At 41.4% G+C, this 27,756-nt stretch overlaps 1 protein-coding gene across 1 annotated transcript in view; it reads right to left on the bottom strand.

Annotated features, from left to right (window-relative positions):
- Positions 1-27,756, bottom strand: part of VPS13D (vacuolar protein sorting 13 homolog D) — a 238,051-nt gene that overhangs the window by 110,187 nt on the left and 100,108 nt on the right. Inside the window, exons 43-55 of the mRNA XM_081816824.1 lie at positions 27,534-27,669; positions 26,207-26,254; positions 23,901-24,051; positions 23,590-23,800; positions 19,827-20,074; positions 18,173-18,364; positions 17,738-17,864; positions 16,026-16,168; positions 12,090-12,220; positions 11,680-11,855; positions 7,495-7,618; positions 6,294-6,529; positions 3,130-3,238 (exon numbers count right to left, since the gene is read on the bottom strand). Of these exons, the coding sequence (XP_081672950.1) occupies positions 3,130-3,238; positions 6,294-6,529; positions 7,495-7,618; positions 11,680-11,855; positions 12,090-12,220; positions 16,026-16,168; positions 17,738-17,864; positions 18,173-18,364; positions 19,827-20,074; positions 23,590-23,800; positions 23,901-24,051; positions 26,207-26,254; positions 27,534-27,669 (2,032 nt within the window). The remainder of the gene's footprint in view (positions 1-3,129; positions 3,239-6,293; positions 6,530-7,494; positions 7,619-11,679; positions 11,856-12,089; positions 12,221-16,025; positions 16,169-17,737; positions 17,865-18,172; positions 18,365-19,826; positions 20,075-23,589; positions 23,801-23,900; positions 24,052-26,206; positions 26,255-27,533; positions 27,670-27,756) is intronic.

Raw genomic sequence — 27,756 nt, 5'->3', positions numbered from 1 at the left:
GAAGCTTAGTGTGGGCTGTCAGAGGCAAAGAGAGGTGAGAAGAGCAGTCCTGCTAGGGGTGGAGGTTGAAAAGGGTGCTTGCTGTCCAGGACGTGGAGATCAGAGTCCAAGCCAGGTCCCAGGGTGTGTTTACACAGGGGATGGGGTGCAACTCTGGTGACAGAAGATGGGTTACATTCAGAGGAAGTGATCAAATTAGTAAATACGTTCTTAGTGCTGGACAAGGGACTTACAAACATGGGAAGGGAGAAAATTAGGATGAATTTGTGATGTTGGACTGGAATTGGAAATATCAGTGTGAACTGCTGGTTCTTAAAATACAGAGATATAGAAATACGCAAAATATATAAATACTTATATAAAATATGTGTATGTATACACATGTATACTCTGTATTACATGTACACATATTACAGCGTGGGTGCGGGCACGCGTGTGTACATACACATATGCCGTGCGTGCAGAAAACCCCTAGCTCCATCTCCTGGGAGAGCCTGGAAACGACACTACAGTAACAACAAGTGCACCTAGTGTACGCATCTTAGCTTTCTAACTTCCACTCTCTGCTAGGAGGGACCAGGGCTCCTTGAAGAAGGGGCAAATCCAGAAATGCAGCAAGCAAAGTACAGACGAGCCCAGAATAACCTGCTGTTAGAAAGTACGGACGTGTTCAAGGAATGAGGGGCATATGTCAAAAGGACACCGAAGATAAAAGAGCTCCCACTGGCCGAATATGGGAATTGAGCATTAAATATATCCTGACAGTAACAGGTAACCCACTGAAGAAAAGAGGAATCCATCCTGACGACATACACGAAGCTATGGACCACACTGACAACCCTGCCCCACATTCTTACGGTAGAGACCTAATCTGAAATTTTGATGGTATTTGGAAATGGAACCTTTGGGTGATAATTAGGTTTAGATCAGGGCATATGGGTAAGACTCTCCTGATGGAATTAGTAATTAGTGCCATTACAAGGACAGGCACCTACGAGCTTGCTTTCTCCCCCCACCCTCAGACTCTGCCATTTGAGGACATAGTGAGAAGGCAGAAGTCTACAAGCCAGGAAGCGGACCCTCAGCAGAGAACCAAATGGCCAGCACCCTGATCCTGGACCTCCCAGCCTCCAAAACTGTGAGAAATGAATTCCCATTATTCCAGTCATCCAGTCTATAGTATTTCATTATGGAAGTCTAAGCCAATACATAGACATAATACATAGAAAATCTGATGAAGATGAGGATATCTACACAGTCTCAAAGTACCTGTCCACAAAGTATTTACTAAATACAAGGGAAAGAGAAAAATTTTGCTCTACAGTACAGAAGGCTGGCAAACACCACCTTCATCAAGTGCTAAAGTTAACATCAACAGTAACAGGACAAATCAAAATCACAGCATCCCTTCTATAGAATTTCTGCCAGTTTTTCTCTGAGTTTGAGATTCTTTCAAAATAAAAAGTAAAAGGACAAAAACCAACCAACCAACCAAAAACCCAAGATGTCAGACTTTCTACTCTTGGTTTCCAGTTGAAGAGCGGAGGACCCTTTCCTAATGCTAATTCTTAGAACATTTCCTAGTTTGGGATGTCAATGTAACTCATTTAGATCTACCCTCCTATGTACCAGTTTTCACCCTCATCAAGGGAAATTAACAGCAGTAAAAATGTTATACAAATCATAACATCTTTTTCAAAATGTTTTTCCTACTTCATAAAAAAAATCTGTTTTTGCCTGCTTCACAGTTACCTAGCCCTTGGAATTTACAGTTATTTATCATTTCTGTTTTGCTGATCACACCTGCTGCTCGAATCCCAGCTGGCAAATCACCTTTACTCCTAAGTCTGTCTCCATTCATGCTAACATCCTCATCAACTTGAACATTCTTAGAAAGCCATCTGACAACATCATTTCCAAGGGCTCTGCCATTTTTTTCAATTCACTCGACTTCTGTCGGACTTGCTGCTTTTCATTTTTAGATTATTGCTTTTCAAGGTTTTTCTTCTTCAGAATTCCCAATAAAAGCCTCCAGACCCGTTTACTTTCAATTACTATGCCTCATGGTCTCTTTGATCATCACCATTCCCGAATCTTATTTCCAAAATGCATCTCACACATAGGCACAGCCTTCCACAAAAAGAGTGTGATAACACTGTAAGCAAATCTGAATTATATGACTTTGAACTGGTATAAGAACACATGCAGAAGTACTGATAGGGTGACAGGGGGTGAACCTCGGACACATCAGGCTCAGTGCAAGAGGCCACTCAGAAAACACCATTCACATGGAAGTCTAGAACAGGGAAGTACAGAGAGAAAGTTAGGTTAGTGATTGCTTAGGGCTGGGGAGTAAGAGGAAAATGGGGCAAGAGCTGGAGGAACAGGGTTTCTTCTAGAGGTGATGAAATGTTCTGAAATTGAGTGTGATGACACGCGCATATCTGTGGATAACCTACAAACCCTGAGTTGTACACTGTAAGTCGGGGGCCTGTGTGCTATATGAATTATATCTCAATAAAGCTGTTCAAATATAAAAAGTGAATTAAGAACACATTTAAGGTTTCATTTGATGTACAAAATTTGAAATGATTTGAATCTGCCCCTTTCCCCAGTTAAAAATTTGAGAGGAGTTGTCTAAACTCAAATCCAAATGAAGCTACATCACTGACACACACTGATACCACTTTTGGTTATAAAAGGTGTCCTCTGTCAGCATTAGGGCAACGGATGGTAAAGACACATTCACTTACCAGGGTTATTTTTGGATTGTGTGATTTACATTATGGAACACCTTTGAGAACACAGGCTTCAGGGAAATGTGATTTAAATAATCAGAGTTGGCAATCTCCCTCCAACCAGGGAGCCCGATCCGGGGCTCGATCCCAGGACACTGGGATCATGACCTGAGCCGAAGGCAGATGCCTAACGACTGAGCCACCCAGGCGCCCCAGCAATCTCCCTCCTCTTAAAGTCACTCCTGCACCTCGGTGTTCCCACCCTGAGCAAGCCATCCAGCCTGCCTCCACTCCCCTCCCTGTGCATGAGGAGGGGCTAGACTGGATGACCGGAGTCCCCTCCAGGACTAAAAACCTCCTCTTCTAAATTCTAAGTGCTAGGTTCTCTTACCTTCTTCTTTAAAATGACTCTTTGTGTCTTTGGTGAGACATCCAAGACAAGCTCTGCACAGGCAGTGGTCTTGCTGGAGGCCACAGGCCTTCCCGTCCCCTCCTGTAAACTAGAATTAAAACGATAATGCAGATAGACATACAGGTATCTACATATACTCAAATATGTATTCAAGTACTCAGAAGAAAATGCTTAAAATGCCTAAAACCTCATCTGTATAGAGGAAACTTTTTTTTAATCATAGAAGAAAAAGTCTAACTCAAAGTTGTGGAAAGATCAAGGTTGGGCTGTTTTCTTGTACAGTTCAAAGATGCACTTGTCAGAAGACATAATGATATTTCCTCTCTCCTGATGATTTTAGTGCCTTAAAATTCAGACATAAAAGACTGACTATATAACTTTAGAGCTTCCCCCCACCCCCCAAAATTAAGCCAGACATTCCAAGGGTCCAAGAATTAGCTCTACTCTCTGCCAGACAGAAGATCAGCATCACTGCATCCCCAAGGCTTGGCAAGAAATCAGAAGTCCCTTTAGGATGAAAAGAAAACAAAGGGTTTATAATCACCTTCTTCCAACTCGATCATTTTGTGTTTCTCCATGGCTTAAAATCTTAAGCTTTATGGAATGTTGCAGCCTAGCTACACTTTGGGATATTTTCGTAAGATTTTATTTAGATTATTCTCCTGTTTCCACTAATCTCTATCATCAAAAAGGGACCGATAAATTCAGAGTGAAAAATTAGTTTTCATGACCAAAAAAGTACAAGTGGCAAAAATGAACACATAAATTCGATTTCAACAAAATTAAAACCTTCTGCCCTTCAAAGGACACCAAGAACAAAGTAAAAAGACAATTCACAGAATGGGAGAGAAGATATTTGCAAATCATATAGCTCATACAGAATTTGTATCATATTATATAAGGAACTCTTCAAACTCAACAATAAGATGCAAAAAAAAAAAAAACAAATTTAAAAATGAGTAAAGGATTTGAATAGACATTTCTCCAAAGATACACAAATGGCCCATAAGCACATGAAAAGCTCAACATCGTGAGTTATTAAGGAAATGCAAATCAAAACCACCAGCAGAAGTCACTATACACCCAGGAGGAAGCCTACAATCAAAAAAATGTAAAATAGCAAGTTTTGGGGGCCGCGGAGAATCAGAACGCTTGTACATTGCTAGTGGGAACGTACAGTGATTCAGCTGCCGCGGAGAACAGGATAGCAGTTCCTCAAAAAGTTACACATAGAAATACCACAGAGCCCAGCAATTTCGCTCCTGGGTGTATACACAAAGGAACTGGAAGCGAGTACTTAAACAAACACGTGCAGAGGCACGCTACAGCAGCACCCTTCACAGTGGCCGAAAGCTGGAGACCACAACTGGTGTCCATCAACAGAGGAATGGACAACAGGGTGTGGTACGCCCATACAACGGAGCATTACTCGGCCATAACAGGTGGGGGATTCCGACACAAGCTACAGCGTGGACGAACCTTGAAAACTATGCTACGTGAAAGAAGCCAGATACAAAGGGTCACGTATTTATGATTCAATTTATGGGAAATATCTGGAATAGGTAAATCCTTAGGGACAGAAAGCAGACTGCTGGTTGCCAGGGGCTGGGGAGAAGAGGGTGACGGGGAGTGACTGCTTAATGGGCTGGGTGTTTCTTCTTGGACTGATGAAAATGTTCTGGAACCAGACAGGGGTGGTGGCTGCACAACATCACGAATGCACTAAATGTCACTGAACTGTTCATTTTTAAGCGGTTAATTTTATGTTGTGTGCATTTCACCTCAACGGAAACTAAAAGCCAACAAAAACAAAACTAGTCTCTTCCTCAGCATTTGTTCTCTGCAAGAATGCAAAGAAATAGTGCCTAAAATGCACCAAAACATGGTGCAATCTCTGTACACACCAAGATTCCCAGGGTCTCGTTTTATCTGCTCCCTATCTGCCCAACCCATTAAACTCATAATCACCCATCAGGATTCTTCAGTTAAAGAGCATAATAACTACTGGAATTTAACATGAGAACATAAAGAGAAAAACATGATTAGCAACAGATTAAGAACTGGTTTTTCAGGCACTAAAACCTTAAGCATGTCACTCTGGCGAGTGCCGTAATCTTTAAAAAGAAACAGGCAGACTGACTTAATTACAACAAGATAAACAACCCAGCACCATTATTTCCAAAGAGATCTGTAACAAACAAGGAAAAGAATGGCTATTCTAAGCCAAGATGCCCATTCAATTCATTACTAGTGAAATCTGGGCTCTAGGTAGGTGAGAGGTACCGCCAGACCCAGAGATTATTTTGCAAGCCTCAGGCACATACAAAAATATCATTCATAAGCAAAATTATTCAGAACATTTTGGAAAGGGATCTGACTTTAAATGTCCTGTACAATGGGTGAGTTATATTTGTCATGCTAAAGATTTAGCTATTTTCCCCGTTTTTCCCACAGGTAAACTTGAAAACTGGCCCCATAACTGGCACAGAAACAATCCACTGTATTTACATGTTGGTGGAATGACTAGTTTTTGAAAGCCCAATGTTTTGAATCTCTGTGTACCAATCTAACAACAGAATTGGAATAAACTTGCTATTCCTCACCTGAGTTTCCTAAATACAACTAGTCAGAGGACAATGAAGATTATAATTCTCAGGCGGCTCGAATTACTGTCAAGTTGAGCTACTCTGGTTGGCTATCGGTGATGACCATTATTCTCAATGGGAGAGGAGAGTCAGAATGACGATTTGAATAATTATGATAAAGATTTGTCAGTTTCAAATGAGGAAAGAGATCAAAATGGCAAGAAGTTTAAAAATTATACTAAAAATACCACCTTAAACAAGAGGAACTGAGGATATGAGAATAATACCTTATGGGAGGAATGTTAAATGCTAGAATGGATTATTGGGGAGATCTTTAAAAAAAAGAACAGTCTTGCCTCTTCGGATAAATTTAATCTAGCCAGAAGACAAGGGTTTAGCCTAAGACCTCTCAAGATAGACCCTGAGCCTAGGATTTGTTAAAGAATGGAAGGAATCTTCCTTCATCCTTTGGGCCTCTTGAGAACTGCTTAAAATTTAAAACCAGTTAATAATTAGAGCCTTCTGCTTTATGAGAGCAGTAGTTTAACCCAGAATTACCCCGAGAATGTATACGTAGCAGCAATGTAAATGAAGTTTTCGTAATAAAGCTGTCGGTTATCCTGGAAATCATTCATGTTGCAGTTGAGCTCCGAGGAGCCCGCCCCCTTCACGGTCAGCGTGATGAAAGGAGGCAGGGTGGGTTCATCCCAGGCGTAATCCAACGAAGTCATGGGCTTCACTTCGGTTCGGAGCCTGGGTTCAGCTACACCGTGCTGAGTAAAGACCACCGGAACCTATGGTAACGGCAGAGAGGATAAAGAGGACTTTCGTTCAGAGTGGTATTACTGGAAAGTGAGTCAGTGCTCCCTAGGCTCAAGTTCCAGATCCTGCCCAAGCGAATCCTACACAGAGCAAAACCACAATCATAAGCATAATCCTCTAGCCTCTTCAAATGCCTTTCTAATCATCTTCCCAACTGCACCAAGCCCAACAGCTAAAGGACACGGGCCATCTCCTCTACTCTCACCGCTCTCCCCCCCCGACCCCCCACCCAGAATACAAATTCTAGAATTCAGCTATGGGAAGTCACAAAAGATACTGTTACTCAGAGGCGTAATTTATTTATTTATTTATTTTTATTTATTTGACAGAGAGACAGAGACAGCGAGAGAGGGAACACAAGCAGGGGAGTGGGAGAGGGAGAAGCAGGCTCTCCTCCGAGCAGGGAGCCCAACACGGGGCTCGATCCCAGGATCCTGGGATCATGACCTGAACCAAAGGCAGACATGACTGAGCCACCCAGGCACCCCTCAGAGGCATAATTTAAAAGAGCCTCTTCTGATTTCCATTTTGGCTTTCCTTGGAAGATTTATAAAAAATGTTCACTGTAATGAAGCAACAGGAGAAGTGCCCATTCCCGTTGTCACCGGACAATCTGATTCTGATTCCTCTCTCTGTGTAGAGTGTCTACAGAGGACAGAGGGCACCATGTCCACCAAACAATCCAGTCAGAATGATTGTGGTGGGCTGAGAAGTCACTTCTGGACAAGGCTGCCCAGCAATCAAACTAACTAGCAGAAGCCACCTCCTGAGGGTAAGGGTGTCTAGGGTTGTCCGGCTGCAGAGATCCCCATATAGTTTCTTTCCAACCCAAGTTTAAAATGCATTTCACCCTTATCTTAAAGGCAGTACTTTATACTTTATACTCCACCTTCCCGCACATGAAACAGCCAAACCGGCTCACGACACCACCCGATACCTTAGAAAAGTTGTCAATTCGGAAAGGAGGGGGTAACTGGTCCGTGTCACTGAACGAGATCCTGTAGGTAGCTCCTCGGAGAGTGATTTCCACGCGCAGGAAGAAGCACTTCCCCAGGGTATCTCTGCACGTAAAGGAAACATGCACACCATGGAGGAAACAAGTTACAGCTCACCCAGACTTCTCACTATCATGATATGGTCTGGACCTCAACTGTCACCACTGTGTGCTCTTTGAAAAGTAGAAACTGACCCTGTAATCACACTGAATAAAGAATTCATCCAAGCAACTTCTGAAAAGCACGTTGTCGGTATATAGTAAAGCCAATATATTTTACTTGGTGGGCCTGTTTTGGGTAATAGTGCCAGCGTAGCAAATGAGTAAATAGTCTTGATATTAGATTGCTTTGACATAAAAAAAGAGCAATTTCACATGGTTCAAACTAATGTATGGATATTATTAATAACCAGGGTTTTCACTGTAGGATGATTGGTGAGGAAGAATCCACCAGTAGTTACCAGTATGTAAACCATGATTTTTCTTCTATATGTGTGTGTTTATGTATACGTGTATGTGTATTTAAATATAGATAGATCACTGGAGAGAAGGAGGGAGCTCTTCCTTCAAAAGAATATCAGTTAATAAATGTAGAAGAAATGAAATAATTAGAAAATCACCATTTTGCAACCACCAAGGCAATCACTGATTCAGGCAAGAACCACCAAACCAGTGGGTGAAAGGTTTCTGGGGAGAATATACACATAGTCTCAAATTATCCCCCCACTGGTCTACTACTGTTTTCAAAGAATCAAAGGTAACTTTACAATAAAGAGATCTGGTGGACACCACCACCCTAATCAAGTGATGACTGAATTTAGCAACATCAATAATGGGACCAACAGATGTCACAGGCTTCCTGTGTGACCCACTGAGAAACACGTAACACCATATATGTAGTATTCTTACCAAAAATGTCTGACCTAAATCTATGTATAGGAAACTCTCAGAGAAATCCAGAAAATAGAACATTCTACAAGAAACTGGCTTGGAATCTTTAAAAAGTCCAATGTCAAAAAAGGCAAAAAAGGAAAAGTAGGACTACTGTAGGTTAAAGTGGATGAGATCTATCTGCCGAATAAAATGCATGATCTGTGACCAGATCCTCGATCAGGAGGAAGGGAGCTGCTACGAAAGACATTTCTTTCTTTCTTTTCAGATTTATTTATTTCAGAGAGAGAGAGCGAGAGAGTGTGCGTGCATGAGTAGGAGGGGCAGAAGGAGAGGGACAGAGAATCCCAAGTAGATTCCACACTGAGCATGGAGCCAGACACAGGACTCGATCTCGTGACCCTAAGATCACAACCCGAGCCAAAACCAAGAATCGGATGCCAAATGACATGTGACTGTGTCACTGACTGTGCCACCCGGCACCCCTATGAAGGACATTTCAAAAGACTTTATCAGGGGGCGCCTGGGCGGCCAGTCGGTAGAGCATGGGATTCTCGATCTCTGGGTCGTGAATTTGAGCCCTACTCTGGGTGTAGAGATTACCTTAAAAAAAAAATCAGAAAACAAACCAATATTCAATTTCTTCACTGTGTAATGATAGTATATTTACTCAGAAAAATGTCCTCGTCTTTGGGTAGCTAAATGAAGTTTTTATGGCTAAACTAACAGGATGACTTCAATTTACTTTCAAATGGCTCGAAAAAAAGTATGCATGCGTGCATGTGTGGAGACAAAGCAAGGACACAGCAAAATGCTGACATCTAGTTAATCCAGGTGAAGGATAAAGGGGTGTTCTTTATACCACTTGTGAGTTTTCTGTAGGTTTAAACAGTTTCAAAATGAAAACATGGAGAAGGGCAAAGAAAGAGGCTGTGGGCCCATGCTCAGTAGCTCTGTGCACTAAAACCACTCCAAAGGGTTAACAGAGGTGTACATGCCATCTTCTTCCCCCGCCTCCACACATTTTCTTTTCTTCCTCCCTTCCTTCCTTGAAGTAGTCATGAACAACTTTTGCTTAATTCTGAATTGGCTTCTTCTCACACAACATATCCAGGCGACCTCCACCCAAGCAGGACATAAACCACTGGTGGTTTTAGCTGCAGAAGCAATTCCTCACCACCCCACCCCATTAAGTCTGGTGGGGACACAGGATACTAACAGACAAGAGTCCTGGTTGAAGCAGGGAGTGCACTGGGGCCCTGCCCACTTGGCTCAGCCCCTGAAGTCACCTCCTTAAACCCCCTGACGACTCCTAGAAACACAGCTTGAAAACCCCTTTACCAAATGCAATGGACTCTAATCAGGGCCAGGGCAAAAGGAAATTAGAAGGATACACCACTGACCACAAAGAAAAAAACAACCTTCAGATAATGCATGTTTTAAAAAGTCAAATATAGATACTATTTTGCATCATCTCTTCTTAAATCAGCCTTTTTTCGGTTCCTTTACAAGAGTGTTCTCAATGGAGAACTAACCATAAAGTATAAAAGCTTAAATTTTATTTCTAAATGCATCAAAATCGCAATGATTTCAGTGTCTTTAGCTGCCAGAGCATTTGATGAAAGAAACTAAACAGGACACAAATAAATGGAATGGCATCCCATGTGTACAGATCCAAAGACTTAATGTTGTTCAGATGGCAATGCTGCCTAATGTGGATCTACAGATTTCATACAGTCCCTACCCAAATCCCAAGTGGTTTTTTTTCCAGAAATAGAAAAATTTACCCTGAAATTCTGATAGAATCTCAAGGAATTCCAAACAACCAAAATAATCTTTTTTAAAAAATATTTTGTTTTTAAGTAATCTCTACACCCAACATTGGGGTTGAACTTATAACCCCGAGATCAAGTGTCACATGCCCTATTGACTGAATCAGCCAGGAGCCCCCAAAATAATCCTAAAAAAAGAACAAAGTTGGAGGTCTCACATTTCCTGATTTCAGAACTCATTACAAAGCTACATTATTCAAAACAGTGTGATACTAACATAAAGAAGGGGGAGATGCATAGTTGTTGTTAATGGGTATAGAGTTTCATTCTGCAAAACAAGAAGAGTTCTGGACACTGGCTGCCTTGTAGTATGAATACACTTAACCTAGTGACTTTAAAAATGGTTAAGATGGTAAATTTCATGTTATGTGCCTGAGGCCCACAAAAATAATCTGTGCCTTTGTGTTATCTTTCTTATACGGTATGTGTATTTTATCACAATTTAAAAAAAATTAATACTTTTTTTTTAAAAAAGCATTTGATGAAAGCAAAAAAAGAAAGAAAAAAGTCATCCTGTGGTAGTTGAGACTGAATCTGTTTAATTTTTTAAAAATTTTTCATTGTTATGTTAATCACCATACATTATATCATTAGTTTTTGATGTAGTGTTCCATGATTCATTGTTTGTGCATAACACCCAGTGCTCCATGCAGAACGTGCCCTCTTTAATACCCCCTCTAGAACCCTCAGTTTGTTTCTCAGAGCCCATCGTCTCTCATGGTTCGTCTCCCCCCCTCCGATTTCCCCCCCTTCATTCTTCCCCTCCTATCTTTTTTTTTTTTCTTAACATATATTGCATTATTTGTTTCAGAGGTACAGATCTGTGATTCAACAGTCTTGCACAATTCACAGCGCTCACCATAGCACATACCCTCCCTGGTGTCTATCACCCAGCCACCCCATCCCTCCCACCCCACCCCCCACTCCAACAACCGTGAGGGTCACTGGGTTGGGTAAAGAAGGCCAGATAATTTACTAAACCAACCAAGTGAGAAAAGAGCATACACAATGTGGAAGAATATACAAAACCATCTATAAATAATGTTAGCATCTAAATACAGACAGAATTTTCAGAGCTGCAGGCAATCATGAGCTCAGTGCAGCCCCTTGGATTTACAACCTCAGCCTACAGCAACTGCACCATGGTCAAAACTGTCAACATGCCCTTTAATTCATTCCATCAAAACATTTGGTCATATTTATCTGGTCACTGCAAGTTTTAAGAACTTTGAGCTAGAAATGTGCCCATTTCATGAAGGGTAATATTACTATTTACTTTTTATAGACTTGTAGGTATTTCCATTGTATATGGTATTTACAGCTCACTGTTTACATTATTGCACTGTTTACATTACTGCACCTCAAACACGACTACTTTTTGTTTAAATACAGTCTCTGAATTTACCTCATGTTGATATGGAAGGAATTATTCTTGTTGACTTCAAAGCCTCCAGACCAAATACAGTTGGGAACATCCATCAATCTGACACATAAGAGCTGATCATAGTCATTCCGAGGCCAATGGAACACCACACTGGAACCAGGAAGGGTGGAAATGTAACCTTCAGGATTGGCTGTTCCCTAAAATACACAGGATCACTGGCTTTAGTCAACAAATCAAGTCAAGACAGCAAATGTTTCCTGAGTAACCACCTACTCTGAGCCCCCTACCACGAGCTAGTTAGGGTTCCAAAGGCACAAAATGGTCATTCACATCACAAAACTCACAGTGCTGATGGAGAGAGAAGCCATGGCATTAAAACTCTCCGTGCTGTTAAATAAACACTAGTCATTCTTCAAAAGTAAACTACTTACCTGTCCCCGGGCAAATTCCCTCTGTGCAAATGCAAGCTTGTGAGATGATTTATTATCTAACAGGTAACGAGGGGCAAAGATGACCATACAGGTGTCAATATATCGACCTCGGCCTTTCTTGACATCAATCCCTGCAAATAGTAAGAACCACTTCCATGAGTTAATCAGAAGAAAGAAAATTCATGGTCTGACAGAAACCAATAGGCTTCACAAGTATGTACTTTCCCTGAGAAAACAATCATATCACCCAGAGATGCTGTCCAGCCTTCCAAGAATGGAATGAAAACAACTGCACTCAAAGTCTTATTCTTTATGCCCACTTCAGCCTTAAAAAGTTTCAGTAAAAGTTTCGTAATTCCTAGCTTCTCCATAAAGGCTGCCCCATCACAACAGCAACTAAGACATGCAGGTGTTCAGCCACAGGTCCTGGTAGTTTCCGTTTACCAAGCGGACTAAGACATTCATGTAATACATTTCTGTTTACATCTGGGACACAAAATTTCCTCCTGGGGAACTTGCCTTTCACATACGGCAGAAATTTCAGATTACTTAACTGGATCCTGCACGGCCCTAAACACAGCGGACTCTTCTCTAGGACTTTCTTTTAGCCCACTGTCCAAGAACCCAGCTGAAACATGAAGCTAAATATTATAGATGTATTCACTCACAAGATAAATGTTTCCAGCACCTACCATGTCATCTCCAAACACTGGATCCCAAAGAAAGAAAGAAGGGAAACAGCACTGAATTATCTTAAAAACTCTGATGACAATTTTAAAAACTACAAAACTCAGTGGGATAAATTATTCATTCATTCAGATAATAAATACAGCAACTATATTCAAGGCACTAGGCTGAGCTCTGGTTATACAAGGATAAAAATATTTATAGTTAGAAATAATAAAAATGATACTTATTGAATTCTTAATGCAGGATGCGCCTCTCCCAAAGGCTCTACATTTAATTCCCTAACAACCTTATCAGATGGTATTTTCAGTCTTTCCTTTTTATACACGAGGAAACTTAAGCACTAGGTCACAGAGCCAGTAAGTGGCCCAGCTGGGTTCAACCCCAGGCACACTGCCTCGGGAGCCCTTGCTCACATCATGATGGGACATTTACAAGGACCCTACTCAGCAGTCAACAAGTGTCAAGAGACCATAAAAAAAGAAGAGATCTTAGGACATGATAACTAGGTGTCCTGGGTGTCCCAACATAACCCCAATTATAAATATTCTAGTCTGTTAACTCCATAATTCACCTGTACTGGCTTAAAAAAGCTGGTATTGCTTTAATCTAAGTCTTCAAAATATCTAAAAGACTGAGCAAATGGGGCGCCTGGGTGGCTCGGTCGTTAAGCGTCTGCCTTCGGCTCAGGTCATGATCCCAGGGTCCTGGGATCGAGCCCCACATCAGGCTCCCTGCTCAGCAGGAAGCCTGCTTCTCCCTCTCCCATTCCCCCTGCTTGTGTTCCCTCTCTCTCTGTCAAAAAATAAATAAAATCTTTAAAAAAAAAAGACTGAGCAAATCACAAAAACAGGAAAAGTCTGAAATTCTGTAGCTAAGAAATGCTAAGTAATACTTGAATAGGTGGGTGCCTGGGTGGCTCAGTCGTTAAGTGTCTGCCTTCGGCTCAGGTCATGATCCCAGGGTCCTGGGATTGAGCCTCACATCGGGCTCCCTGCTCAGCAGGAGGCCTGCTTCTCCCTCCCCCACTCCCCCTGCTTGTGTTCCCTCTCTTGCTGTCAAACAAATAAATAAAATCTTTAAAAAAAAAAAAAAAAAAACTCGAATAGGGAGATGTACCCTATCATTTTTTTCCTGCTACAGGAAAACATTGTCAGAAGTTGATATTCACAGCTAGCTGATCTTAACCAATACAAAGTCTGCCTACAAAAGATATATTTAATTTGATATTACAAAAAGAGTCTATAGTATAAAGACCCAATTTTTTTAAAAAGCAGGCTTTTTTGTGTCCTTTTTCATCTTAGACTGCCTCAACAAAGTCCCAATAAATGAACATCTGATAAGATTAAAATGTACAAAAATCCTTCTTTTTGGAGGTACATGTAGGGCTAACTGGCAAGGTCCTCCCTGGCTTTTCATCTTGGGACTTCACTTTTAAACTCTCCTGATAGGGAGCTGGTTATCTAATTCTTCAAAAATATTCAAGGGAGAGATTCTACAAATTCCCTTGATAATACATGCCAAGATCTCATGATCCTTAGGAATTATAAACTCCTATCTTAGCCTACCCCCTCTATCCCTTTCTTTGGTGTAACAACAAAATTCCTATCACAGTACTGTTCCTAAAAACACATGCAATGACTTTTAATGAATGCTCCTTGCATACAAGTTTATATGCATGCTACATCGTTATTTCTGACCAGAGACCTGTTTGCCTCTTTGCAGAACTCTGTGCTTCCTGAGTACCAGCTGCTTCAGAAGGCACAAGCCTCCATTTCCCCCCCAATCTGTCCCAACTGCAGCTTCTAGCCAATCTGTGGTATCTTTCTTTAGGAACTGTATCAAGGACAAGATACCCCAGCAGATAGCCAAACACAGCATGAAACACAGCCTTTGCCTATTTAAGAGGTGGAGCAAACAGATATAAAGACAAAGTACAGAAAATGACCCCGGGGCAAACAAACAACAACAATAATAATAATAATAATAAAAGAAAGAAAATGATCCCCGGTGGGAGGATCACAGAAAGTTTATTTCTTCTACTAAAAATCTTAACATCAACCTTAAAGAAGACAGCTCCCATGTCAAGGGAGAACGCATATGAATTCATGTTCCAAAAACAGGAAAAGGAAGCTGGACTTGGAAGAGACTCTTGTTAATAAGCCCTCCAATACTTAAACATACCTCTGACCCTCCACGGGACTCAGGGTAAACAGCTACATGATACCACCTCGGATTTTCCCTCTACAACAGGACTCTTTGTATCTGCACTGTCCAATTACAGTTGCCATGAATCCTGAATGTCTATTTAAACTCATTAAAATCAAGTACAACGCAGGATTCAATTCCTTGGTCACACCTGCCCATTTCTTAGTGAGGTACTCCTGCGTGCTCGGTGGCCACACATGGCTGGCACTGCTGCACTGGATGGTGTAAAATGGAGCACTGCCATCCTCGTAGAGGGTTCAGTGACAGACAGCACATTCTAGATGGTTTTCCAGCATTCAACACTCAACAGTGCTTTGAGATCTTTGGAAATTACATACTAAAGGAAGGGTGCACTGCTAACATTTTAAACCTGAGACATATTTAAGTCAAACTTATCTTAACTCTTCAGAAAGTCTTTTGAGTGTCCCAGGTGGCTCTGAGGTATATTGTACAGTACTCTCCCCCTCCCTCAACACCCTCCACCTCAAGAAGTTAAGCTAGTTTAGGGGCTTCTAATTACCATAACCGCTAAGCACGTTTTATTATATTTTCTGCCTTAAATGTGTACGCCCCAATCACAATCCTACTTCTGACCCAGACTTGCCCTTTGCATCTGGGCAAGTCACTTAACCTCTCTGCTTCAGTTTCAAGGAGAACAATGCTTCTTACCCTCTTGGGGTTTGCAAGTTTTAATGAATGCGTGGGAAATGCTTGGAGGATGAAAAGCATTCTAAGTGTTCCTATTATTCCCATGAAAAACAAGGATTCAAGCCAAACCGATACTTACCTGACACAGGTGAGTCTGAAATTAAACAGAGCCCCAGACCTCAAAAGGGCAGTGTTTAGGTGGCTCCTTAGTCCCTAGGAGAACAGATCTGTGTTGTTATCAATCTAGCATTCAGAGAACAGATACCTGACCCAATGCCAAATGAGAAAATCAGCACTTGCAGCCAGGCCAAAACATATGGCCAGCTTATTCCTCCAAGCCTGAGGTCATTGGCCAATGGTTCTGATTCTCCCGCTGCTCCAAATGTAACCCACCAATGTTATAGATCAGCCCTGGGCGGTTTCCTTGCTGGATGACTTTCAAAGCTCGTACACCACTACCACCATCCAGCGAGAAGCCCTGACACCAGCCCGGCATGCCTTCAGGATGAATCCCCCTTCCGATTCTCATCGTGCAGCTGTGGGGCAGAAAAGCAGAGATACATGTATTCAGCCATGAGAAAGTCTTATCCACCTGTTCTAATCAGGAAACACTGCTGTAGCTACCACCCCAAACCAGAACTCTAACACTGGCTCTTCCTCACCCTCGTGTGATTTCCCAACACAGCAAGGCAATCGGCCAGTGGTCAGAACTCTGATCTTAGAGGCGGCCACAGTACTGTAATGTGTGAAATGTACTGACATCTCTACCTGGACATGATCAGAGAAAACATTATGATTCGATGAGCATAAATCATAAGGAAAAGACTACGACCCCTTATTCCTCTGAGAAACAAGGAGTCGAGGCAAACTGATACTTTCCTATCTCACGTGTTTCAGGGGTTCGTGAAAGACCTTGACCGTAGAAGAAAAGTGTGTACACGACTCTGTGCACACCAGAGAAGTACGTACAGGAGATGCAGCTAATGGTATCTTCTTTCTCAGGCTTGGTACTATTACAACGGCAAAGCGCCGTCTGGGTGGCCAGGGTCTTGTCACGGATCCTGGAGACAGAATTCCCCAGTGTGTGTTCCTGCTCTACCACTAACAAGCCACGTAACCTTGGATGGGTAGTTTGCTCTGAGCCTCAGTTTCCTCATCTTAAAATAAAACAGTATTTCCTGCCCTGCCTGATCCTCTGGGATGTGATGGGCGAGGCAGAGATGCTTGGTGAACCGTGGGTTCCCGGGATAAGTCAAACTGCGTCACAGATGTCAAGTCCTCGATCTAAAACCGTCAGAATCCTCTCGGGGAAGGCGTGAGACTGTGTCAAGGGGCTGTCTGTATCGCCCTCCATATCCAGTCAGTCCCCAGTAGGTCCGAGACCGCAGCCCTGCCTAGGAGCCGCGTCTGCACCTGCTGGTGTGCAGCGCTCCTGAAGCCTTCCTCGGACGGCTGCGGCTCACTTCTACTTCTCTACAGCAGGGGATGGCATTGTAGCGCTATGCGCTCACCTCCCTCTGAGGAAGGCTCTAAATGAGAAGACTCCTATAAAGAGCAGAATGTCAAAAACAAGAACAAAAGGGAATTCATGCTCCTACCACACCTGCAAAGGCCAGGTCATCTAAATCTCGCAAACGCTGCTCGTCCCTGCCTTTAAACATGCAGTGAGTGCTCTGAGCTCTTGAGAGGGCACAGTTTATTTCAAAAAAACGCCCTGGACTGGGTTTACCAAAGGGCCAGGCTATCTCCCCTCTGATAACAGCTCTGCTGCCCATGCTGAAGGCTCAGTGCAGGAGAAAACCTTGCAGAACAGGGAAGGGAATATGTGGGTTCTCCTCATTGGTGGAGTTATGAATAGAACTCCTTCAATACATGTAAAATAAAACTAGCTTTCATTATAAACCCACCAAATGGTTTATTTTCAGTATCAAATGACACAGAAATTAGATCCAAAAAAATCCCATTAGATCATGGTCCTATTACCCTGCCAAGTCAGGATTGTTATCTACAGTATATTTCTACTTGCATGGATATGCTATAGCCTTTGCTAATTTTTTCCCTTGCCTAGGAGCTTATTTCCCCTTTCCATAAATAACTGTACTCACAGGTTTGGCTGCTCTTTGTCAGCGTAGCAGAATAAGAGAGGGCTCAGGCTCCGGGCCAGCTCATGTTCCTCAAACTGGCCTGCAGCATCTGTCTTTGCATTGTCCTGTCTGAAGATCAGTGGTAACCCTTTCGGAAGGAGGGGGAAAGTTTACATCAATCCCACCCAGTCTACGCAAGACAGATGCAGATGGTAAAGGAAAAAAATCGTCAAGGGGGAGAATTGTGAAAATTGAATTTATTTGGTGGGCTCAGTTTGTTGTCTGAAAGGACACTTTTGACCACGATTAAGCATTTATTATGGAAGCAGGAGAGTTTTAGCAGCTTAGACTGTTGAAGTAATCTATTTGCATTGGCTCCATTCAGTTAGCTGAGCAAATAAATCTGAATTCCCATGACCAACGCCAGAGGCCTCCTTGAGCGGCCTCTGTACATACCTGTTTTGTTAATCAACCAATATGGAGCAGAAATGAAGATCTTTAAGGATCCTTCTGCTCGACACACAATCCGGATGGTGAGGTTCAGCTGCCGCCGGTTGATGTCATACAGTCGCATTCTTACCATGTAGTTTTGGGTTCCAGGTGGAATGAGCAATTCTTTACAGAGTGGAAAATTCTCCAGTGATACCCCTAAAGAAGATACAAGCTATTGTCTGCCTGGGTTCTCACTTTAGTTTGTCAGAATAGCCCACAGCCAAACAAAATTGGATTCCTTTTGGAAAAATCAGTAACTACATATGTAACCAGCAAACATCTCATTAGAACAGCCATTTTCCTTTAGCTGGGGTGAGAATAAATTTGAAGCAAACCAGATGGTCTGGAAGGTACACGAGAGAGTCTGAACTGCATAATCAGAAGGATGAAACTACCAAAAAGCTATCGAAAACAGCTATGATTATTGTTAGCTTACTATTCATCAGGCCCTGAGCTGGGCAGGCACCTCAAACACAGGAAAGGCAAGTACAGGGTAAGAGGCAAGGTCTTCAGCAGTCATGCTGCCTGGCTTCCAATTCCCAGTCTGTCCTTACCAGCTGTGTGATGGGGGGTTGGGGGTGGGGCAAGCTAACCTCGATGCGTCTCCTCTGCCAAATGGGGAGAATACCGGTAGGTCCGTCGCAGGATTGTTACTAAAAGTGATCATCCATGTGGAGCGTGACTGGGAAGACAGGAGTGCTGTGTGTACGTGCAGTGGTGGTGGGTTGGGGAGGACATTTCCATTTTCTACAGGGCTCCAGGAACATTTGTTGAAGAGATACTTAAATGTCAAGAGGGGAGACTTGTTTTCTTTAGAATGGACAACTAGCACTGCGTTGTTTTTTTCTTCTAAATCAAGCTCAAGGATTCACACATTCGCTGAAATGTCAGCTGGTCACCGTTGAACACACTGCTTAAGTTCAGTGAGTCTGAGTTTCCTCACTTGTAAAATGGGGCTAACAGCTGTCCGCCTGAAACAGGGGTTGTGTGAGAGGACACAATGAGGTCACTCACGCAGCTGAGTCATATGTCCTGTCCAAACTCCAGGAATCCCTCTTTGCCTTAAGTGCTGCAAATAAAGTAATGATTCTCTACGTTGACGGCATTCGTCCCTATGGCTGAAAATCACCTGGTGCGTGAAACGCCCCAAACCTCAGTTTCTTCATCGGTAAATAAGAGCAGCAACTACCACCGTAGGCTTATGTGAGATCACGTGTGTGAAAGCACCTGACATAATGCCTGGAGTACTGTGTGTGCCAAGCACATATCTTTCCCTTTCCTAAAAAGAGGAGAGACCTCGGATTTTGCTCATTTTACAGCCAGGAAAGAAGCATGGTTTGAAAAGATGAAATGACTTCCTGTAGTCACACATCAAGTGAGCAATATAAGAAAAAAGACTCTGTTGAATGCTTCCTCTGTAAATCTTTTGGATTTGTTCAGATTTTTTCTTTTGATAATTTTCTAAGTTTTTTTTTTTTAGTTGCGTAAATCCCTTGAGCTGGGTTATTGAGATATCATATGTGCTGTAATTTCTCTAAAATGTTTACCAAATGATCACAAAATACTCAGTGACATTTCCATATAGTTACCACCAATGATTCTTTGACTAAACCCTCACCCAGTTCAATGTTCTGCGATGTATCAGCTGTGTGGAGGGCCACCTCTTTGCCGGGTTTCAGGGTCCCATTAATTGGCATCCCTTTAACATAAAAGTCAAGTTCACAAGGTAGCAAGTTGCAGATGACCACAGTTGGCAGGAGGTATATGGTATGTCCAGGTTGTCTGAAGATCTGTTTTGCACTATCAGAAAATATGTTTGAGGGCATATAATCCGGGTAATTCTCCTTCTTTATGGCCACACAAAACCTATGAGGACAAAACACTGTAAAAACCAAAGAACTTGAATTTTTTCTCCTCAGTGGAGTATGAGAAAGCATTACCTTAAAACGGTTCAATAATTCAGTAAGATATTTGTGATTTTCAATCTAAACACATTTACTGAGGTATAATTAAATCATAATAAAACGGGTAATTTTAAATGCTCAGTTTGGTGAGTTTTGACAAACATGTATACCTCATTAACCACTACCCGAAACTAGTTATACAATCTTTCTCTCATTCCAGAAAGTTCCCTCCTATCCCTTTCCAATCAATATCCTCTCCCAACAAAGAAGCAACCACTGTCTTTTACTTATCACTTATAGATTGGTTGAGCCTGTTCTTGAACTGCATGTAAATGGAATGATACAGTATTTACCATTTCTTGTGTCTGGCTTTTTGTGTGTAACATGAAGTTTCTACAGGATGCAGTCATGCTGTTGTACGCATCAGTAATTTGACCCACATGGCAATGGATGAATATACCATTTTTTTATTTATTCATCATCCTGTTGACAGCCAATTGGGTTGCAGATGGCCAACTGGGTTGTATCTCCAGATCAATTTAGCAAGCATGGAAATCCTAAAAATATCGAGTCTTCTAATCCACAAACTTGGTTAGCTTTCCACTTAGTTATTGGGTTTTCTTTACTATCTCTTGACAAGGTTTTGTCATTTCTAGCGTAGAAGACTGGTACATAATTCCTTAGATTGATTCCTGGGCAAGTATGGTTTTTGATACTCTTGTAAGTGCGATCTTTTTAAAATCACATTTCCAAATGTTCATGGCTAGAATATAAGAATACAATTGATTTCTGTAGGTTGACCTTAATTCCTGAAATCTTGATAAATTTATCAGGCCTCATAGTTTTCCTATGTAGTCCATGGTTCTCTACACACATGTCATTTGCATATATTAAATTTTAGTTCTTTTCAGATCTTCAAGCTTTTTCAATTTGTTTATTTGTCCTTATTGCAACAGCTAGGACTACTACGGCAATATCAAACGAAGTCACTGGTTCTCAATCTCAAGGAAAAAAAGTTTAAGGTTTCATCATTAAGCATGATGGTAGCTGTAGGTTTATGACAGATGCCCTTAAACAGACTGGAAAAATTCCCTTTGGTTCCTCATTTGCCAAATATTACAGTGAATGGGTGCTGAATTCTATCAAATGCTTTTTTGTTTGTTTGGCATTTAATGAGATAATCTGATGGTTTTTTTCCTTTTAGTCTTTTAGGTTAATATGGTAAATTACATTTATCAATTTTCAAATGTTAATATAATCTTACATTCCTGGAATAAACCTCACCTGCTAGATTTCTATTTGGTAATATTTTGTTAAGAATTTTTTTTTTATCTCTTGGGGAAATACTAGTTTGTAGTTCTCTCACTCTTTCTCTTTTGTTCCCAATAATATCCATGTCAGTTTTGGTATCAAGTATATGCTGGCCTCATAAAATGAATGAGGAACTGTTCCCTCCAGCCCCGCTTTCTGAAAGACTTTACACAGAACTGGTGCTATTTCTTCCTAAAATGTCTGGGAGAACTCACTAGTGGAGCCAAATGGGCCTAGAGTCTTCATTCTGGGAAGGCTTTTTATTAAAAATTATATTTAAGAGATATTGGGCTATTTGGATTTTCTATTTCTTTTTTGTGTCAGTTTTGGTAATCTGTGTTTTTTAAGAAATTTGTCATTCATTCCAGGGTGGAATTTATTTGTATAAAATTGTTCAAAGAAATCTCCTTTTAATGTCTGTAGGATCTGTAATAATGTTTCCTCTTTTCATTCCTTATATTGGTAATCTGTGTTTTCTTTTTTTTCTCCTTGATCAGTCTTATTAGACATTTATCGAATTTATTAATCTTTGCATAAAGCCAACTTGACACTGTTGATTTTCTCTATTGTTTTCTATTTCACTGATTTCCACACTTACTTTTATCAGGTCCTTTTTCTATGTGTTTGTGTTTAATGTGCTCTTCTTCTTCTACCTCAAGGCAGAAGCTCAGATCATTGACTTTACATCTTCATTATTTTCTAAAAACAGCATTAAAAATCTACACATTTCTCAAAAAAAAAAAAAAACCCAAAACAACCTATATTTCTCTCTAGAACTATGCTTTTGCTGCTTCCCCCCCACATTTTAATGTCTAGTTGTTATTACTGTTCAGTTCAAAATTTTTTTTTAAGATTTTATTTATTTATTTATTTATTTATTTATTTATTGAGGCGGGGAGCACAACCAGGCGGAGCGGCAGGTAGAAGGAGAGGGAGAAGCAGGCTCCCTGCTGAGCAGGGAGCCCGATGCGGGACTTAATCCCAGGACCCTGAGATCATGACCTGAGCTGAAGGCAGATGCTTAACGACTGGGCCACTCAGGCGCCCTAAAATATTTTTAATTTCTTTTGTGATTTCTTTTTTTTTTTGACCCTTGGGTTATTTACAAATGTATAATTTCCAAATATTTAGGGATTTTACAGGCATCTTATTGTTACCGATTCCCAGTTTAATCCTACTGTGATGATGAGATTTACTGTGTATCGTTTTAATTCTTTAATATTTATTGATCTTTGTCTTATGGCCCAGTAGATGGTCTCTCTTGATGACTATTCCACACATACCTGAAGTGAGTGTACAATCTGGAGTTGTTCGTTAAAGTGTTTTATAAATGCCAATTATGACAAGCACTGATGGACAGCCCTGTTCAAATCCTTTTATATCTTTATTGTTTGTTTTTAAATTACTGACAGGAAAGTGTTAAAGCAGTCCACTATAGCTGTGTATTTATTCATTTCTCTCTTCAGTCTGTTTACCATTGGCCAATCTGGGTAAAGGGCATACTGGAATTCTTTACACTATTCTTGCACCTCTTCTGTAAGTTTAAACTAAATGAATGCCTGTCTTCACTAGAGAGAAAACTAAAGCTGATAGTCTCTAGTCTAAGTTTAAAGTCTAAGTTTAGAAGGATTGAACAATACCAACCCAGTATTTTTTCCAACACGGAATCTAGAAATGTATTACTTATACTCTTCAGAAGGGGAAAACAGGAGTCTAAATGATTAGATAATTTTGTTAAGGTCGCCAAGGAAAGTCAGTACTAGGTGCATGAGCCTTCCTATAAATTCTCTTGAAATCTGTCATTTGAAGAACGTCCAACCCCAAGATTCTGCTTCTCAATTTAGGAATAGGAACTGGTAATATTATTTTCTTCCCTCTCTACATATCCTCTTTTTATGCTGATGCACACACACCAGTTCCTTAACTTATATGTGTGAGTAGTGTGTTTGTTGGTTGTTTTTCCCATAAATATCAGATGATAAGCAACAGTCCCACCCCCACCAAAGATTAACCCTCGAATCCTTATAAACTCTAACACAAGAACCTAAGGAATAAGAACTTCTGCATTTTAAACAAGCACGAGTGAATCACTAAGAGTCCTTAGAGAGAGAATGAATTTTTTTAAAAAAAAGCAAAATTTACATGCCATTGCAGCGCTGTGCATACCTGAAGAATCGGCTTTTGTCCAAGTCCATAGAGTGGCACTCTCGTTTGCTGCTGCTAACCTCTGCAGTCTTCACTACATTGGTCCAGTGAATAGGAGCCTTACAGAAAAATACACCCAATCCTTTGGGCCGGGCCTGTAGCCGCCAAGAAGTGAGATGTAAAGGCACAGCGAACGAATCCCCTGGCATGATAGCGGGAAGCACCACAGGCTCTGCCACAGAAAAAAGGGTCAGCATCGTCAGGGCATGGTCTTCCACCCAAAAGTCTGACCCTCTCAAGATAAAAGGAAGACAGACTACGGCAAAACTCACTGTCTGGAGCTGATGGGCTATCCAGTCTTAGCTCCATTGGTGTCTCAAGCCTGTTCTTCACAATGAGGGCAGACCGGACAGTGATTACTTTCCTAGCGCTGCCTTCCATCGTCACGGCAAAGACCACCCGGACAGGTGGGAGCGAAGAGAACTGTGAAAAAGACAGGAATAAAAGTATCATAGCTGGGCTCTTGAAAAAACACACAAAATACAACAATACCAACCAGAAGACCTAAATCAAAAGCATCTTATTATTACTATAACCCTTCAGTGAAATTAGTCATTAAGCCCTAAAATCACTCATCTTTAACAGGAGTGAATATCCTATAGATACACACTGTTAAAACAGCCAATTCTAAACATTTCTAGAAAGACAGATACTCTACTCAGACGTGGTATCACAAAATGTGTCACAAAGAAAAATCAGTCCTAGGCCTCTAGACACATTATAAAGAAACTAAGACCCATAATAACCTATTAAATCTTCCAAACTTCCTGCAATTTGATAAGAAACTGTCTGGTGGAAATTACCCTTCATTCACAATGCCCTTGGGTTCCTACACATCAGCCCTTATATGGAAACTATGAACAAGGCTTGTTTTCAACTCTACTGGAGGGGAATAGAGATCATCCAAAGCAACTAAACGTTCAGAAACACTGGAGTAAGACTTTGCAAAACATGAAATGATTTACCTTCTGTGGTATTTTTCTGCCAGATTACCATTAAAGTGAGAAACACTCTTTGAACACTAACAATGGGCTGGACACTGCCCAACACACACAGAAAAACAGAAGGAAGTCTTCTGAGGTTAGAACTTGTCTTGGTAAAATCCAGAGTGTGTAAGAAAGAGTTGTCTGTACTGGTATGCCTTTCACAGGAACAATAATTACTTTTCCCCCCTAAATGTCATAAAAATTACTCTCTAGGCCCATACGTGACTCACTGACATGCCTGTAGAAAAAGCAACATTTGTTTTTCAAAGGACTTTAAAATCAAACTTCTCTTTCTCCACAACGTTTTCAGCTCTGTTCAGTAATCGCTCTTTTACAAACAGGACACCAAGGCTCCAAAACTCAACAGAGTGGAGGGAAATAGTTTATTTTTGGTCTTGGGTTGCGGCCACTACTTTCTGTTTCCACATGTTCATTCACACATTCAACACACGTTTCATTCTACTACCAAGTGCCAGGGAATTTTTTTTTTTTTTAAGGTATCGAACCCCCTATCAGGTACACCAAAGAGAAGGTTTCTGCAACTATCCTTCCTTGAATGAGTGTCCAGAACATACTGACAATGCTATTTTTATTGGAGAAACAAATGACACCACATCCAAGCTTCTCATACTACCAACTTTTTTATTAAAACAAACAGTACATGGAAACCAACCTAATGCACAATAAAATGAAGAATTCCATGTTTTGAACCAAGACTTCCAGGAAGTCCCAAGGAAAAGACAAACTGTCATTTTCTGGAGGGTTTTTAGAGGGATATAATCCAGGGCACAAACATCACCAAGGCTCCCAATGACCTAGCCTGGTAAAGCCTGACAGAGCCAAGGCCCAAGAACGATGGTTTTAAATTTCGATGCTGCTGCCTCCAAGCTTACCTAAAATCTCACATTTCAGAACTTACTACCATCAGAGAGAAGAAATTATAAGAAAAAACCTGAGGACAGTTTTCTAATATCATCTTCTGATTATGTTTCAAAAGCCAAATGGAAAAAAAAAAATCTTACACTATTTTTCATTCTTATTTACTTTTACGACCTTGGAACCAAAACCTAGGAAATGCAAATAGCCAGCCATACACGGTTAATTTATATTTTAACTTAGAGAAGGGGAGGTACCTCAGTGGCTCATTCGGTTAAGCATCCAACTCTTGGTTTTGGCTCTGGTCTTGATCTCAGGATGGTGAGATCAAGCCCTGAGTCAGGCTCTGCACTGGGCATGGAACCTGCTTAAGATTCTCTCTCTCCCTCTCCACTCCACTGCCCCCCCCAACACACATGCACGTGCTCGCTCTCTCTCTTAAAAAAAGAAAAAGGGAAGAGGAGAAAGGAGCCTTAGACCACAACATTTGCATTTTCTCCTCCTCCCCTGTAACACTCAGTCTAACATACCAAGTTAGTGAAAACATTTCCTTGAAAGTTCTTATAAAAGGAAGGTAATCGTTAATAGGAAAGGACAAAGATTGATTCCAATCACATTCAGGTCATACAGTCCTGTGATCACCAGGACGTCTATGTACAGTTCAAACGCAGTGTATATACTCAGTAAATGCAGTGACACAGGAAAACCATACTCACATAAACCTGGGGATGAATAATATTCGTTCTACTGCTGGGGCTGCCAATCTAAGAAAGAGTCCAGAAGGCAGAGAGTCAGCACAGACCTAAGATTACAGACCTCATTAAATTCAATGACAATGTAATTTGCTTGAAAGGGTGGGATTTATAAATAATCTTAGAAAAGTATGGTCTACCATGAAGAGAAAACATCTTATCTTAGAGGATATGGGAAAAGTAATACTTATTTTTCAACCATTCCACATACACAGAATTTCTCCAGGACACATCAACACAATAGAAAGGTATCTCTGGGGGAATTAGTCCTTCCATGACAAAATTTCCTTGGGGCACAAGAGAAGAAGTGGAAGGAACAGTGTTCTCCAAGAGTATTTTTTATGGATAAAGGGAGCAAAAGGAAAGCTACGATGTCTTTGCAAATCTGCACTTTCCTACTCATCACTGGCTCCCCAGAAAGGAATGTAGTCATCCTACAAAGTATGACTGAGTGCTGAGCAAGAGCACCCACGGCAGCTACACCAGCCAGGATGCCCCCCACCTGCAGGTTCCCGACAGGGAGGCCGCCTGCATCACTCCCCCGGCTGCCCCCCAACACCTAACACTGCAGGCTAGGGTAACGTTAGGGCAAGGGTGTGTGAAAGGATGTGTGATCAGAAAATGAGTAACAGTAGACGTCGGTCTTTATACCAGAAATGAGAATTTGGAGACACAGAGATAGAAGGATCAAGGAACAGCATTACAAGAAATGTAAAGAAGATCCTATCTATAAAAAGAAAGCATAACAATATGTGGAAACAGAGCCAATACACGTTTGGCAGATTAATAAACTTCCAGTTGGGCCAACTGAGTATGAAATGGGTCTACACAGGTGAGGTAGTATGTGTTCACACTAACTTTGGATCTTGTTTTTCTTTTTTTTAAAGATTTTATTTATTTATTTGAGAGAGAGAATGAGATAGAGAGAGAGAGCATGAGAAGGGGGAGGGTCAGAGAGAGAGGCAGACTCCCTGATGAGCAGGGAGCCCGACGTGGGACTCGATCCCGGGACTCCAGGATCATGACCTGAGCCGAAGGCAGTCGCCCAACCAACTGAGCCACCCAGGCGCCCTGGATCTTGTTTTTCTACTGAAATTAACCATTGGTGGCTTATCTACATATCGACTACGAATGTCTATGACTGACGCCAAATAATCTTATGTCTTCTTAGAGCTAGGGGAAATGAGGAACAAGAAAATTTCACTAGAGAGAGGTTACAGGCTTAAGCGTCTGACTATCTGACATAAGGGGCACGATCGTGCCACTAAACCCCCATTCGACAGCCACACACCGTAGAGGAAGATGAATTCTTATCCGGTGCCGCATAGCGGAAAAATGTCCCAACTTTGTCCACGGACACGGGGCTCACTTGCTCCCAGCCATTTACTCTCACTTGCAGCTGATGAATCCGGAGGTCGTGGGTGTGTCTATGAGGCAGAACATGGGAAAGGACATTAAGCACAATCTTAAAAAGGGAAGGAAAGTAGAAGCAAAGAGTCAAATCTGATTTGCTA

Source organism: Leptonychotes weddellii, chromosome 4 (assembly GCF_054177405.1).
Source record: "Leptonychotes weddellii isolate Sample4059 chromosome 4, ASM5417740v2, whole genome shotgun sequence".
NCBI classification, from domain to species: Eukaryota; Metazoa; Chordata; class Mammalia; order Carnivora; family Phocidae; genus Leptonychotes; species Leptonychotes weddellii.
Note: the sequence above shows the minus strand (reverse complement) of the source record. Positions and strands in the feature narration are given on the sequence as shown.